Source organism: Amphiprion ocellaris, chromosome 6 (genome assembly GCF_022539595.1).
Source record: "Amphiprion ocellaris isolate individual 3 ecotype Okinawa chromosome 6, ASM2253959v1, whole genome shotgun sequence".
NCBI classification, from domain to species: domain Eukaryota; kingdom Metazoa; phylum Chordata; class Actinopteri; family Pomacentridae; genus Amphiprion; species Amphiprion ocellaris.
This window is the reverse complement of record NC_072771.1, coordinates 26,402,259-26,418,794: the sequence shown is the minus strand read 5'-3', so window position 1 is coordinate 26,418,794 and position 16,536 is coordinate 26,402,259. Positions and strand designations below refer to the sequence as shown.

Below are 16,536 nucleotides of genomic sequence, written 5' to 3'. Positions count from 1 at the left end.
TAGACAACAAACAAGTGTATGCTTTAGGGTGTAGCTGCCTTGACTGACAAGTTGTTAGCATACGGGACTGCATTGTATCATCAGATTCTCAGTTTGAATCATCCCTCACTCATTACATCTGTGATAAAACAACATTATGTCCAAAACGGCAACTGAAGGCTTCCAAACTTTAGCCATAAACCGATGGATGAAGTACCTATGGCTGTACACATCTTTTTATACAGTCAGTGGTTTCTCATTATTTCAACATAAAAAAACTCACATAAATAGTCTCAAAAAGCAGAAAAAACACAAGATCTAGTTTTAAATTTCAACATTTTAGTTCACTGTTCGGTTTTCTTTATCCATATTCAGCAGAGCAACAGTTAATCCAACATCTAAAATGCTGCAATGCAACCAAAACTTGGACATATCACATCTCAGGGTGTACTGTTGTGCCAGACCACTAAAATTTATCTCACCGCAAGATAAAAATAACCACGATTCCATTATCACAAAAAGAAAATCATGGTTTGTGTTGTTATAGTATGTGTCACTAAAAATAATGATCACTTCTGAAAAAAGGCTGTTTATTGCATCACTTTTTGCATAGATCCAATACCAGAAAATGAAATTACAGAAACAAATACAAAATAATACATATTCACTATAGCATAGATTTTCCTGTTTTACGGAAATTTAAGCAGTTCAAGTCAGCTGAATGCCCTGAATTGGTCCAAAGGTAAGTGGGTAAGTGTCAACGTTAAAAGATAATGTACATTTCAAGGTTGAGGTTTAAAAAAAAAGCAAACAGGCAATGTACAAGTAATGGGTTAAGAACTAACAGCTTTTCTGCAGCAGGGGACATAAACTAGCATCAAAACTTCATGCAAATAATTCCTACAGTGTCCGATTTTTACTGATTACTTAGAAACCCTGTGTCCATAAAAAAAAAAACTGTTAGAACAGACTGTGTTTTTACACCCACTGAAGCATTATTTGGACAACACTGCACTGCAGAAAGTAGTATATTGCTGTAATAATGGCAAGCAATTAACAAAAGCAGACGACGGATAATGACCCAAAACACACCTTCAGGCTGCGTCAGAGGAACCACAGAAGAGCAAAGCAGTAGAATGCTGGAATGATGGAATGACAGGCAAAGTCTTCAAACTAAAACCTCATCGAGCTGCTTTGGGACGAATTGGACAGACGAGTCAAAGCGAAGCTACGGACGAGAGCAACACGTTAGCGGGAACATCTGCAGGAGCATTGGGACTGGTTTTGCTACAAGTGTGTTCAGCTGTTATAACTGCAAAAGGTAGTTAATCCGTGACCTATTTTTTTATTTCTTCAAATTGTCTTTTGTTCCGTATTTTCATTTCAGCTTACAACAAGGCACTGAGACTATAGAAATGTCAATAAAAACTGGAAGAAATTGAGGTGTTCTATCATTTTTGATGCATACAGACATCCAACACCTCCAGAAGAAACTGATCAAGGACCACTAAATAATAACAAACGGTCAGGATTCTGACTCCTCCTGTTTCCTCGCCCTAAACAAGAAGTATTTCCTGAATTCAGCTGAGTTTGCAATATTTTGTACTGTATTATACATATAGATGTGTCAGGATGTATAAAAGGTCAGTATAATTTATACTTGTATAACATTAGGTTCTGAACATAAAATAATAATTTGTATACCAGTATGTCCAGTGAGTTTTGGTAGCAGTTGAGTTTGAAAAACTACATACATTTTGAAAGCGGTGGTCATTTAATGGATGTACAGATAAATAGGGATCCACAGCAGTCTGCACTGATTTCTGTTATGATAAATAAATTAAGAGCTTACAAATTGTGAGGACTTATTAATAAATGTGTGTTACTGTTTCAAAAAAATTTTAAAAAATAATATACATAAAAACAATAAAAGACATGCACTGTTTGTACCACAAGCTGTTCTTTTAATGAGGCTGGCTAAATTAACGGGAGACGCTCAGAAGCTGAGTCAGGTCGTCCAGGGATAAAGCAGGACAAGTTAATAAATTCAGCTATGTAATAGCATTTCCCCAGTCACCAGATTCGGATGTGGTAGAACAGAGGATTCGCAGCATGAATGTCCAGCTGACAAATCTGCAGAAATGATGTGATCATGTCAACACTGAGCAGAAGCTCAGAGGAAGTTTTCTAACATCTTGTGGAGTCCATGCCACAAAGAATTTAGGCTGTCTGAGAGCAGAGAGGCCCAACCGAGTATCACCATGGTGCCCCTAATAAAATCATGAGTGTATAGTTAAATTAATACATCTATGACAGTTTCAAACAAACATGGACAGTAGGATCTTTGTAAGGGCAGACTTTATGGCTAAGCTATTGTATTTGATATTTAGATTTTACAGTGGCCAGTGAGCGAACAAACTGCATTTATTATAGACACATTACTTTAAAAAATTGCTTGAATATTTTGATAGATAGATAGATAGATAGATAGTTCTTAGTGATATTCTGATGTCAAAGTTTCAGAGAATGCAACTACTGTGTTCGAGTGCAAGTGAAAGCACATTAAAAGATGCAATATGGGATTTTCCTGCCCGTCCATAAACATCACAGAGTACTTGTGCTAAGTTTGGCTTTTTGTTGACAGAAATGCACAAAATAAAAAAATCCAAAAAATTTTTCATGCATGTTGCGTTTTGCACAGTAGCTGGTTTAGTTTGTTGCTTCCACTTGTTTGTATTAGTCCGTCATCTGAATTTATTACATACCGGCAACTTCAGAGAGCAGCAAGACCCATATGAGAGCTACACACTTTAGGCATGATGGTGACAAGTTTTAGACGACAAAAACATTACATTCCTGCATTTTGTCAGCGGTTTGTGTTCATGACAGGGAGGGACTCAGTAACCCGGATGTAAGGAAATACTCAGAAGTCCCTGGTCTTCCATGGTATGATAAACTTCCTGAAATTCAGGAATTTCTGTGTGACACCCCAAAATGAAAACTTTCAGGAGACACCACCAGCTACAGTACACAATATAGCATCAATTAGAATACATTCAGGAGTTGACATGGAGAGACATTTCACCATTAGCAAAGAAACAAGCAAGCAAACTGATTAAAGATTGAGACTTACCTATTTGCAACCCATTTTCCGCCCATTAAGGAGATTAAATGGTCCATTTGAAGATGAAGTGGTCCATATCCATAAAGCATCAAACTAGCCATTTCATTTGTTTGCTAAACTCCTTTCTTAATTCATGCTAAAGCTAACTACTCCAGCAAACATGGTAGCTGCTCTCACTGGCCACTTTGGAAAACAACCAAACTCCTCCAGTGAATTAATTTACATAACAATATTGCCTTTTCTCGTCTATTTAAAGATTTGTAAACGTAAATGCTTCTTCAAAATGCAATTTAAGATTTCTTTAAGAGACTCAAGACAAAGTTTCGGACTCAGACAGCGTGAAACTGTTCGACACGTAATCAGTTTTTCACGTTCACCTGTTGATATCATTAAGGGTGCAGTTCCACATTTGACCACACGCGTTGACTAACGTTGATCTGCTGTTACAACCTAGAGGGGCGCTGTTTCGCTCCTCTTTTTTTATTTATTTTTTTTATTAACGGTGACATCTATGTTAGACAGTCCTCAAGTGTGTGTGCTGAATAATGTAAGAGTTTTCTTTGATACGCTTCAAGTGCCAGGCATTCCGACAATTTATAGAAAATATGAATTTTAAAATATGCAGTTGAACGCCCTACATGATAAATGTCTAACAACATTAATATCATACAGTGTATCACTTGTTCTATCTCAATGCGGAGGATGTGGAGTTTGTGCATAAAAGCTGTGCAACAGTGAACCGGTGCATCTAGAGTTGCAACACACTGTGAAACAGTTTTGATGATAATCAGCATAATTACTCCATGGGGAAAATGGCTTATTATTGTGGTGTCGCATCAACAAAAACTAACGTGACAAATCTGTTGACATTTTGCACAAAAAAAAGAAAAAAAAAGAATCTACTGTCTAAAATTCATTAGTCTGATTTCAAGGACTGTTTGCAAAAGTGCGAGCATGTAAAATGAATGAATTAACCATCTAGTCTCCCTAAGTCCCCAAACAGTACAGTAAAACTGAGAATCTACCTGTTCTAGATGAGCAGCTTCACTGAAATATGTGGACACATGTTTAGTCTCTGGGAGAAAGTGGCCACACTTAGAATTCCGTGGACAAAATAGAGGAAACAACACACACACACACACACACACAAGGTATTAGCAAAACAAATTAAGCACTGTAAATCCCTGAATTTCCCCAAAGGGATGAATAAAATCTCTATCTATCTCTATCTATCTAGTGCCGCTGTGTTTGCTTATCAATGAGTGTTTAGTGTAGTGCTGATAGTGTGCAGATATGAGCAGCCAAGTGGCAAAACAGTTGACAGCTAAAGCAAGACAGTCCTTCTTAGACACAAGTTTAATAATTAGTAACTCGCATCTATGGTGGAAAGAGGACAGGCAAGAGGAGAAGTGGTGTGGGGGAAAAAGAGGGGGAAAAAGTTGATGAAATGACTCAAGAGATTACATACAGTATGTGTGAAAGAGAGAAGCAAGGAGAAGAAAGTTAAAGCAATGCAGCTAAGTATATAACACATATTTGTCCTTTAGTTGAGATTGTTGGCCGGCCAGTGCTTGGCAGTGTGTGATTTTTTTTTATATATATATTTTTAATTAATCAGGAGATTGCAACACTTTGAGAAAGCAACATTTTGTCTGATAAATGACGGCAATGAAAGACAGTGAACACAAAAAGCATCGTTCATCTTTAAAAAACTGAATTTCCTATTTAATCTGCATGTGTTTTAAACTCTTTAAAGTTTAATTAGTAAGTGTCACTACTGCAGAAGACTCAGAGCATCTCTCTGGCTAGAATTCAAAACCATCAGGTATCCATCATCTATTTCATGCTGGAAATAAGGTAAGAATAATCCACGGCTGCTCCAGGCTTTAAGGTAGAGATGCAGAGGAGTTCAGCAGTGACTGGCACTGATTGTAACCCTGTCTTGTTCTTCTCACTGTATCTTAATGAAGCCTCACTGTCTATTCTGCCCTTGTCAGCACTTGTTAACCTACACATCAATTCTTCTGCACTACTGTACATCTCCTTTAATTAAAGACACCAACTAATCTGGCTTTCCACCCAGCTGTATTTGTGAGTGTGTAGCTGTCACCTCAAGATTATTGCAGCTAAATATAGCCCGTCGCATTTACATGTATCGATGTAATGAGTTATAAGGTCAGCAGAAGATTGATAAAACTAGTTTGACCTCTGGTTAGTTTCAAAGATGACTTTCACAGTTAACAGAGACATATTTTTGATGTACAAATGGTGAGAAAAAACATCATAACAAATAACAGTTAAAACCAACAGAGATAATGGTGGATGGCATGGACGAAATGTAAATTAGTATTTTCAAATATTTTAAAATTCACTATGTGCTTTACAGCACTTTTTATCTTGATGCTAGACTTTAAAATACTGAGAAAAATAGCTAAATTCAGTGCAAGATTATATTTTTGTATCACATGCAAAAAGTCCCTTTTAAGGACCATTTATTCAACATAGTAGATTTTGAAAGGATACAAGTGCTTGCAGTCAAAAATATAGAAAATAAGTTGAAATACATATTTTAAATGGTAACAGTTACAGCAGCTGTTGATGCTGAAAGCTTTAAAAGATGTGAAAAAAAGTTATGAAAAATATTTTATAATCTAAGGTCATCTGTAATGAACAATGAATTAAAATCTTAGTTTTAGTTCAATTTCTGAAATGTTACCCAGTCATGAAAAACAGCTATTATAAACAAAAGAATCGAATGAACCATCTCTGCAATGGACTTATTCAGTAACTTGTATAGTTTTTCTTTTTAAAATGTTGGGATGCCTTTACTAAACTATGTTTATCATGGAAAATGAATATTTATTTCATGCTTAGTTTGGCCAAAAAATTATACATTTGGTAACAACATATTTGGACAACATATGCCCAAACAATTATCTCCCAGAGGTAGTTATTTCCTGGAAATAAACTGCACCTTTAGCAGCTGCTGGTTGTTCGTATGTGTTTCATGTATCAGAGTCCCACTGTAACCAATAAAAACACTGATCAACTCACCTCTATTTTACAATTATCAAGCGATCTGTCAGGGAGAGCCTCAAGGTTCAGCAAAGCAAATTAGATTTAATAAGGGCTCAAAAGTAGAGACAGCGATTTAGTAAATGAGGTAATGAAAATGCTTTTGCTGCACGAAGACAATATAAATATCATGAGGGGACAGCATAAGGGCACAATACAATATGTCTTCATCCCACACAAGGCATGTGTAAGTGACAGCGCTTGGTGCTGTGTGAGAGACGAGAATTGAACAGGAAAAGGGGCCTATTTGAGCATCGATCATTTTTATGCCCCTGGTCTGTTTGCATATTTTAGACCTATAAACAACATGAATGATGTGCCGTGTAATGCACCATGATCGAGATTTATTCAATCTTGGGCAGAGGGGGGTAGGAGGGAAAGGAGATGTTCACAATCCCAGAATCAGGAGGGGCTGTTGTAGCTGTGTGTGTGCGTGCTTGCGTGTGTGTGTGTGTGTGTGTGTGTGTGTGTGTGCATGCACTGTGATTTATTTGATTTAATTAGATCGCCGATGTAAAACAGCTCGCAGGGGAAAAAAAAGGTAAAAACGAGTGCCGAGGGAGGCATAAATAACACCAGACTCTCTCCCCTTCCTCTTTGCCTTTTTTTTCTTCCTCTGCCTCTCGCTTTCTTTCAACTCTCTGATCTTTCCCTCTGCCCATATACAATCTCTCATTTTTGCCCATCTTCCACTGGCCTCTTTTTCCTTCACCCCTATTCCCTTTTCATGCTTTCTTCTGTCAACTTCACATGTTGCCATCCTCTCTCTAGCCCGTCCTCCCGTTGCCCTCTCTCCCCGCTCCGTCTCCCTCTGCTCCACTCCCAGCTGAATAATGATAGGGGGTAAACACCTCATTAGGCTAAAAGGCCCACAGGAACAATCAGAGACATGGTTCTCTGTCGGACCTGTTCCTCTGAACGTTCAGAGAGACATTTTGAACACAGCAGGATAAGGACGCATTCCACACAGGAAAAAGAGGAAGCGGGTGGGTTTAAGCGGTGGGAAGGTGATTTTAAATCAGGCAACCAAAATGCATCCAGACAGTCACCTGTGCATCTTCTGTACTGACCCTTTTCTTTGTCTTTAAGGATCCAGAACACACACATTCACACACAACCATGAATAGCTGATTTATGGCGAGTGATCAGCAGTGAAAAGAGCCATAAATCCACACTCTCCAGTTGTTACGGCCAGTAAAAGTGGTTTATCTGACACTATGAACTGCCTGCATCACATCACCTCATCACAGCCATCATTTCTACCTCTCTGATGCCATGTACAAGGTCAGGAACTTATTTTACTTCACCTTACAGCTGTTTTCACACATGCATTCATATAGTGAGTTGTTTTGTCACATTTGAGATTTTCCAACACATAACCTACTATAAATCAATGTAAAGGTACAATAAAAGTAAAAGGACACCTCATTTTACAGTTTCTTGATATCAGAGCAACTCATGCTTGTATATATACCATTCTATCTTGTTTTTTTAATCCATACAAACAAGTTGAAGAGGGGAAAGGAGCAGTTATGGTTTTACAGGCATTATGTACCAGACTATTTCTTGGCTTGCAACGGTAGCTGCGAGGTTGCCAGGAAATCAGCAGAGACTCCCCCCAACCAGCAGCCAGAAAACTAAAACTGGCCAGTGGAGGCTTTGTGTTTAACAGACATATGAGAAACGCGTCATTGTCTCCTCTCACTATCAGCAAGACAGCATTAAGTATATTTCCAAAAATGTCAAACCTCTCCTTTCAGGTTTAGTTTTCTCCATTGCAGCTCCACACAACTTTTCTCTCAACCCTCTCTATGATTCTTCAGCCTGTCTGCTCTTACAAGTGTTTCAAAGCATTGTACACTTAATATTTCATGCTGCTGCTTTGCATGCTCGGTAAAATCAAGTCTACAGCACCAAATAATTCCACTACAGATAAGTTAGCACAGCAAAAATTCATGTTTGTATTCATGAGCAGAATGTACTTGGGTTAGGTGTATGTTGTGCTGCATATGTGCATGAAACAAATTATCAGTCTACAACAATGCTGGAATATGCTGTACATCATAAGTCTTCCACATGACTTTCACAGCTGTTTCTTTGCTAGTCATCACAAATATGCATAATGAATGGCTTCATGATTTATGCATGCTAAGCAATAATGTATGGCTACAAATCTAATAGCATTTTTACTAAGTGTCTCATGCACTGGTTCATTGGCAATAAATAAAACATGATTTCTGACAATCTTGGCCTTGGAAAGTTAGAACACATCTTGTGAGGGTTCGAACAAAGCTTGAGGCATATGACACTACCATTTACCAAGCTTCACTGTCGTTAGCCAGTATAAGCATTATAGGACAAGAAAATGTTCTTAGCAAAATCAGTATGGCAAAATCTTCCCATCACTTCTAATCTTTGTCTCATTTATGTCAGATTGGATCTTCTGATTGCTGCTTTAAAGACCTCCTCCAGTGAAAATCTTTTTTCCAGTGCTCACATGTGCATATGGTCCTTTTCATATGCTGGAAAACTTATCATGAGTGAAAGTCACTGCCATGCATGAGCTTTGAAACCTTGAAACATCAGTCTACCACTAACAGTCTCAGATTCAGACCTCCTGCAATCCAACTAACCTGCAGGCTGGCGGTCTTCTTCTTTATAATCGCTTCCTGGTTCAGACATGTATGGCTAAATTACTGCAGTGGTACAACTTCCCATTATGCAGCACTAACTACTTTTACAGTGTCTGATCAGAGCCTGTGTGAGCTGGTGTGCGAAAGGTGCGATGAGGTCTTTATATATGTGCACATTTTAAAGAAGGCAACAGTGAGTTACAACTAAACTATTCTAAGGCAGGAAGGGATTATTTTCATGGGAAAAAAATTAGAAACATTAATGTTTCATACACACATTTTTAAAAAGATGTCCTATTTAAGAGTAACTTGCGATTGGAAGACATGAGGTAATATTCATATTACAGGTTTTCAAAATGTCATTATTAAAGTAGTTTATACAGAGGACGCTGAGCCACAAACAACAGCCGAATCAGTGTTCCAGGTTCTTTGTTACTAAAATAAAGAAGGAGGGAACTATCAACTGTAGAGGCAAGGATCTCTGTAGGTCTTTCATCTTCTTCCATGCCTAAAACAATAAGAAAAAGCAAATAAGTTAATCAGTCGGCATTTTTTGCTCTGTTAAATTTTAGGTTTAAAAAGTCACATGCTATTAGCTGTTCTAATGATCATATTCACTGTGAAATTTACTGTGGGGGAAATATCTTGAAAAACTAAAGACTATTACCAGAACAACAGCTCTAGGGATCTACTCTGTGCTGGTATTTGACAGCAAATTTTGGGCTTAGACACACACTTCCTTACACACGCACGCACGCACGCACGCACGCACGCACGCACGCACGCACGCACGCACGCACGCACACACACACACACACAGTAAAGCAAACAGATTGGACAACCCGCTTAGGTAATCTTTCAAAAAGTGGCTGGGAGTCGAGACAAAGCCAAATGCAAACAGAAAGGCACTCAAACAACTTCAAAATGCTTCAGTGATTATTGTCATTATCACAATCCATCAAAAAACAGCTTGTTTAGAAAACCTCCTCAAGCGTCATTTTCAGTGGCAATACATTTTACTATTGCAATATCTAGATCTCACCGCACTTCTGTTCATTTAATTAATGAACGTAGTAAAGTTACAGTTTAATAATTGAAAATAAGCTTACTCATTATCTATTATGCATTCAGCAGTATTGGATAAAACTATAAATATTCATGAAAAAAATCTGCTTCCCTCAGAATATGAATTGAAATGTGATGACTCGAAGACTGACCTTTTACCCCACTCACCTTTCACCTCTGAATTTTGATCCATAAAGTGCTCTAAGAAGTCCCGGTGGTGATGAAGGCCTTGGGTGCGACGTTAATGGTCTTGTGGGCTGTTAAAGGCCCGGTGGCCAAATGGGGAGAATGGCAGGGACTCAGAGGGTTGTTGAGCGTCACATTGAAGGTGCCCTTCAGTACTGTGTTCATAATACCTGGACTCAACTGCAGACGCACAAGCACAACAGAGATGAAGGATGAAGAAAGTACAATAAGACCAATAAACTGAAAAAACGCCTGCAAGCATGAGTACAAATTCACATATAGATAGAGTGTCTTAGATGTGGAAACTGCAGAGATCAAAATTTACACTGAATGCAAGCACAGAGAAATGGTCATTTTTACAAAGCTTTAAACACAAAAATATACAGCATCAGCACAGACTTATTGTACTCTATGGCAATGTAGAAGAAACAGGGAATGAGATAAACAAAAAACAATTAATAGATGAATGGATGGAGCCCAGTGTGATTAAGCAAAGAGTCGTAGGTGGTAGACTTTAAAACAGTTCCTGTCATTTTCCACCAAAACACCCCGGTTTTTCATTGTATTTAACAGTATAAAGAAACTCCATAGGAACTTTATGCCTTGACAGTGTTGAACAAAAAATGGAAAAGCCACAAAGACCGAATTTTTTGATTAAGTTCAAGCAGAATTGCATGCAACAATGCTGTTCATTCCTGCTCATACACTGCTGCTTTCATTCAGGAGTGTTGCTTTCTCCCCCTCACCAGTCTCCTTCTCTATAATCACTGAGTTATACATGAATTTTCAATGGTTTTTAATTTGTTTTCATGGTAGCAAAACCTCTATAATATGTATTCTTGCAAAACAAATCGTTAAAATCAGATGGGTGTCCTGACTGAACTATGGAGCTACTGGCTCCAGTTGTCCTTTACTTAGAGAACCTCAAGGTCTTTTACTGATCTACAGTATGTCTCAGGAATATAGGTTAGAGCTTATATTCCTCAGATTTATTGCCAGTAATTTTCACTTTTTCTTTGTCATCTGTGTATAGTCTTGGTTTAGCTCGTAGCCCTGCAGGTTGCTTTTAGACCCAACAGAAAAGGTCAATTTTCAACTATTTATCGCAATAAAACCTTAATTTTAAACATAACTTAAACACATAAATTAACACATACATGTAGAGGATTGAACAATGATCACATAAAGGGAAAAGCAGGGCTCAACTCTTTCTAATATGCTTCTAGAGAAGGAGGTCTTTAAGGTCACACAAGAATTATGAGTCTGTCAGTCTTTACCAAGGGGAAAACGAAAAACCCTTCAGTGCAACAATGCATTTTAAAGTCTAACCTTAAAATCACCTTAACAAAAAAATGTCAAAAAACAAAAGAAATTCTCTCTCACATACATACGGGCAAAGATGCAGGAAAAACACGCGTACAGGTGCTGCAAGTGCACACATTTAATCCACAGTCCTTCCCACCCAGGTACATCCTGAAGAATCTATCTCTACTCTGTTATCAAGGCTCTCTCATTCCTGCACAGTCTCTCTTTCTTCTCTCCACAACTACCTCCTCCTATCCTCCCAGCACACACATATGCACATCAGTATGCCAGAGGTGCTGGAGTAGGATTTACGCACATTGGCGGGGCCGCTCAGATCTCAGTATTGATCCTAATGGGGAAAAGGTTGCAGGTTCAACTCCAGGTCACCCTCGGGGTTACCCAGGAGGTCGAGGAGATGGAGAAGAGCCCTTGGAAGTGACAACACCATCAGCATGGCAATGATGAGGGAGATTATGAGATGTTTCACTAGGTCGAAAAGGGGAGGAAAGGAAAGGGGATCTGTGGCGGCTTGTTTGACTGGTGGTGGTGATTATGTTACTCAGTATGTATGCAGACATACACAAGTGTGCACAAACACACAGATGAAGGAGCACAGGATGCAAAGTCTTTCCCATAACACACATACAGCACACACCACACACAGAAAAGCAAAGCAAGCTCCATATGTGCATATAGTACACACACCAGCAAAACAAAGGACACTAATTGTCCATAGGCACATGGAGGCTTTCGCACATTAACTAAACAGAGCTATGCCTTTATCTTGCTACAAATATATGCCCACGCATACACAAATCACAACACAGATAAAGCCCTCACAGCTATGCAAAAAAAAGTCTTTGTTCATAACGAGCCACATAACCAATGTATACAAAGTAAGGCTTGGTTTAAACAATTAAAACTGTGAGACACAGTTTGTGGTTTCACTGTGGCTTAAAGAAAGTAGTGCTGGTTGTAAGATTGTGAGAAGGGATGTGAACCACAGCTCCCAACCATCCACCCCTGTAAATCGCTGGGCCACATCAACATCAGTTTGGCCTTTGGTACTCAAAAGGATAGCCAGTCAGGTACTCAACATCGATCATTTCAAGCGCTTGAGAAATCCACTTGGGGAAGAGAATTACTAAAATTCTTTTCATAGACAGGCAGGTAAATTTCATCTTTAGTTAAGTTAGCCAACAAACATAGATTAGATTAAATTATAATTACCACTCCGGCACACAATGCTCAAAAGGAGAGGACAGTATTCATTTTCCACCTTGGAGAGCGCAGACTCAAAGGCTACAGATGGATGCAGCGATAGAAGTGGGACTTATGAAAGTTATACTATACTCAGTAAGTGACAGCAAGACTTTGAGGTGAGCTGTGTGCAGCAGGCATAAAGCAAGAGACTGAGCAGAGAGTCGACATCTTTAAGACCCGGTGATGAAAAGGGTGTATTAGATATACGTTACAGCAAAAAAACTATGTCATAGAAGCTGGAGTAGTTTGTGAACTATCTTGCAGAATTTGCTTAAATTAAAGGAAAATTCAGCACCGAATTCTAATGTGGTTTCTAGTGGTTTCTGTGTGTTTACAGTCTGCTCATTTCCCCAAAATCTCTACAACTGAGGTGGCAAGTTCAATGATAGCATGGCTTAGAGCAAGTACAACCACTTTGAGGGAAATATGCCCAAATTTCCTAAAAGTCTCTCTCCAGTCATTAAAAACTCAACTCTATGTATCAAAGCTTGAAGTTTTTTCAATGTAAATAATCGCTTCCTGCCTTAAAATGACTTAGATGCAGCTCTACAACATGGCTTCCTGTAAAACATCCAGATCTCTGAAGTGCCTACCTCTCTCTCTCACTCCTACATACAGCAGGTTGAGCACATCAGCTCACCTCGAACTCTGCTACATAACTGTAAAACTACTCTACAAACTACACGATAATATTGGAGTAATTCAGCCATACATGTTCAAACTGAAGACAATTCTGAAGAGGATCAATGATATTGAAAACCCTACCCTGCAAACTGACGATACTGTTTCCTTATATTTGTCGTATATTACCCCAAAAATCTGAATCTGCGTTTTTGAGACAGTCATTAGCACACTGGAGTTTCAAAATGGCTTATTTAGCTCATTATATGTCTTCTAAGACATAAAAAAAATAACACAAGGTAAAACAACTCGATTTTCACCAGAGGGGGTCTGTTCAAAGCAAACTGCACAAGATCAACAAAAGGTTTGGTTTATTTTCCTACTCGGTTTAATCCCTTCCATGGTCCAAACATGCACTCAGTAATGAAGACACACACACACACACACACACACACACGCACACACACATATATACACTGTATAGTCAAACAAACTGAGAGTTTGCAGCTCTCTAAATAACACGAAAACTTCACAAAAGACAGGAGGGATTACAAGTAGAAGTGTGAAAACTCCATGCCCATGTAAAGGCATAAACAGCCCACCGCAAGGAATGTTTGACGAAATGTCAGCTGTGTTAAAGACACCTTCTGTTCTGACTCCTAATGAATCTCAAATAACCTCGACTTTCTCCTTTTTTGGCTCTGTGTGCACTTTGTACTCAGCAGGCTTATCAGCAAAGATCACAGCATTTAATTAATATTTGTTTCTGGTTGACGTCTATTCGCTCTGTCTTTTTATATCCCCCACTTTCAATTAACACTCCTCTCACTGTTAAATTAAGCTCAACCAATAAGAACAGTGTCATGTGTGAGAGAGGTAATCAAGCCTACTTTCCAGAAGCAGGTATCTCACATGATGCATTTATTGGAAACACTAAATGAGCCCTCACTGTGGACTAATGCTGCTCAAGTAGATAGCTTTGTGGCATTACACACATACATGGGTGAACACACATGCACTAATGCTGAAATAGCTACTGTTCCATTACACGACCGTCTGCTTCCGATTGCAGATGCTCAGAACACATTTCGGCTGTTGAATTTAACCACCCTCTTCAGCAGCTCAATCTGGTGCTGTCTGTCGCGCTACTTCTCTACGCATTTCCGTCACCTTTTCAGCACCGTCTCACCTCTGTCACCGTCTCTCGCTTCTCCCTCACCCCTTGCCGCCTCTCTTTCAGCGCTATCATCCTGCTCTCTGCCTGCTTATCTTCTGCGCTCTCTTATTTCTCTCCCTCTCTGCACCACTTCATACCATCTTCAGCTCTGTGTGGTTGCGGTGTCATATAGATTCAAAGCCGCACAGCTAATTACTGAGACGAGCGCTTAAACGTGCATTTCACTAGACAGAAAAAAAAAAGAACTGAACTTCCTAAAGCTAAATTGTGCATTATAATGCATCATTCACAATGCAAGGCTATAATGTTCATAAGACATGGATCATGTCATTTATATGTTAGTGTATAGGGCTCATTATACATTATGCATGAACTCCACATGAACATCTGGGCTTTAGTGAGATCACACGAATATTACTTGTGGTGCTTTTGATAGGAGGCATGATGGAGGATTTCAGCATGAGGCTTACAAACTGGATGGGTAGAGCCCCCACCTCCAAGGTAATGGAGGCACAGCACTAGTTTCTAAACTACCCCTCTAATAGTAAATTGGCAAAGACATTTCTGGTGCTATTTCTAGTTTAGGAACCTTCATTAGCTCAATTTAGATTTGTTGGGCTTTGCAACGTATAGAGGTTGGTCTGTCCTGATCATCAGGGGCTTGATAAGAACCAAGTGGATTCATGTGCTCTGTGTTCTATTGGTAATACACTTCTTTTTAAAAACTTATTTAAGACTGTGCAGAACGTGAAAGTGAGAGTACATGTATATTTATAGTAACTGCAGAAGAGTTCGCCTTTTTTCCAATAAAGATATGAATTTAACAAGTATAATGAGTGAGACTTTGTTTCTTCAGCCTACGCAGTGAGTCTGCCAATAAAAGTATGCCCATATTTGTCAAAAAAAAAGTGTCCTTAGAGAACTACTTTGAAACTCCATAACTCTGTTCTGCTTGGATTAGACCATCCAGCAATAAATGTTTTTGTAACTTGAAGAAAGTTCAATGAAAATGATGGCTTTTTTTCATTTTTGTGTCAAGTATTCTACATTAATTCTACGTTTTGTTTTGTATCATTGTGACATGCGACTACATATAGTTCAGAAAATACCCCTACCTGACTTCTGTGTAATCAATTTTTTCGATAATGTATGCACAAATATAGGACCAAAATGGGACTTTTCATGACAACCTATTTTTTTCACACTTCAACTCACCCATAATCAGAGAGTATTTGATTTACTTGTCCAATATTTCAGATTCTCCTGCAAACAATTTCCAGTTCACCTAACTTGTATGTCTTTGAACTGGACTGGAGGAGCTACAAGACAAATCGCATACAAGGAAAAGAGAAACATGCAAACTCCACACAAAGAGTTCCTGGTGAGCCAGTGGAGCAGGGCTTTATTTACTGGTCTGCAACTCAACAGCAGGTGGCATTATCAGCTTTATTCTACAAACCAGGCTGCTGCTGAAGATCTCATCATGTAACCACACTGCCACAAAGTTTAGTGAAACCAACCCATTTTAACTTTGAACCAATTACATGCCAACATTAATGCTCTCTGGGATGACTAAAGTGGCGGCAGACACATACACTTGATGAGTCAAAATGGAGCATTTTACTTGAAATCTGATGGTTTGGTTGAACATTTTTTGCCTTCCTATTTCCCAGGGGAGGGGAGGAGAGGATAATGAAAAAATACTCGTGGTAATATATGTAACACTTTTGCACGGTGCTGTATGTCAGAAATATATGCACTGCCTTCTCCCTACATTATTGAGCTTTATAATGCAGCACACACTCCCGCACTTACACACAGGGACACGCTGATTAACGTTAAGATGACTGAAATCTTCTAAGACTATACGTGTACAGGAGCCTGTGATTATAGCAGCTTAGCTTAGTAACCCCAAGCAATTAGATTTAACCCACAAAATCCAATTCTGTCAAGTTATCGTACCAAACCTATAACATGAAATGGCAACATTCAAACATATTCAAATTAATAAAACTTTCAGAGAACATGAATTCTCACATGCACTTGTATCAAACAGTCATAAAAATGGACACCTTGATAAGTTATGATCCAATTTGAACCGATGAGGA

General features: G+C 38.7%; 1 protein-coding gene across 1 annotated transcript in view; it reads right to left on the bottom strand.

Annotated features, from left to right (window-relative positions):
• Positions 1 to 3,768: 3,768 nt before the first annotated feature.
• The window catches only part of stpg2 (sperm-tail PG-rich repeat containing 2), a 66,151-nt gene continuing 53,383 nt past the window's right edge, over positions 3,769 to 16,536 (bottom strand). Inside the window, exons 13-14 of the mRNA XM_023280871.3 lie at positions 10,045 to 10,242; positions 3,769 to 9,319 (exon numbers count right to left, since the gene is read on the bottom strand). Coding sequence (XP_023136639.2) covers positions 10,078 to 10,242 — 165 coding nt within the window. The 3' untranslated portion in view covers positions 3,769 to 9,319; positions 10,045 to 10,077. The remainder of the gene's footprint in view (positions 9,320 to 10,044; positions 10,243 to 16,536) is intronic.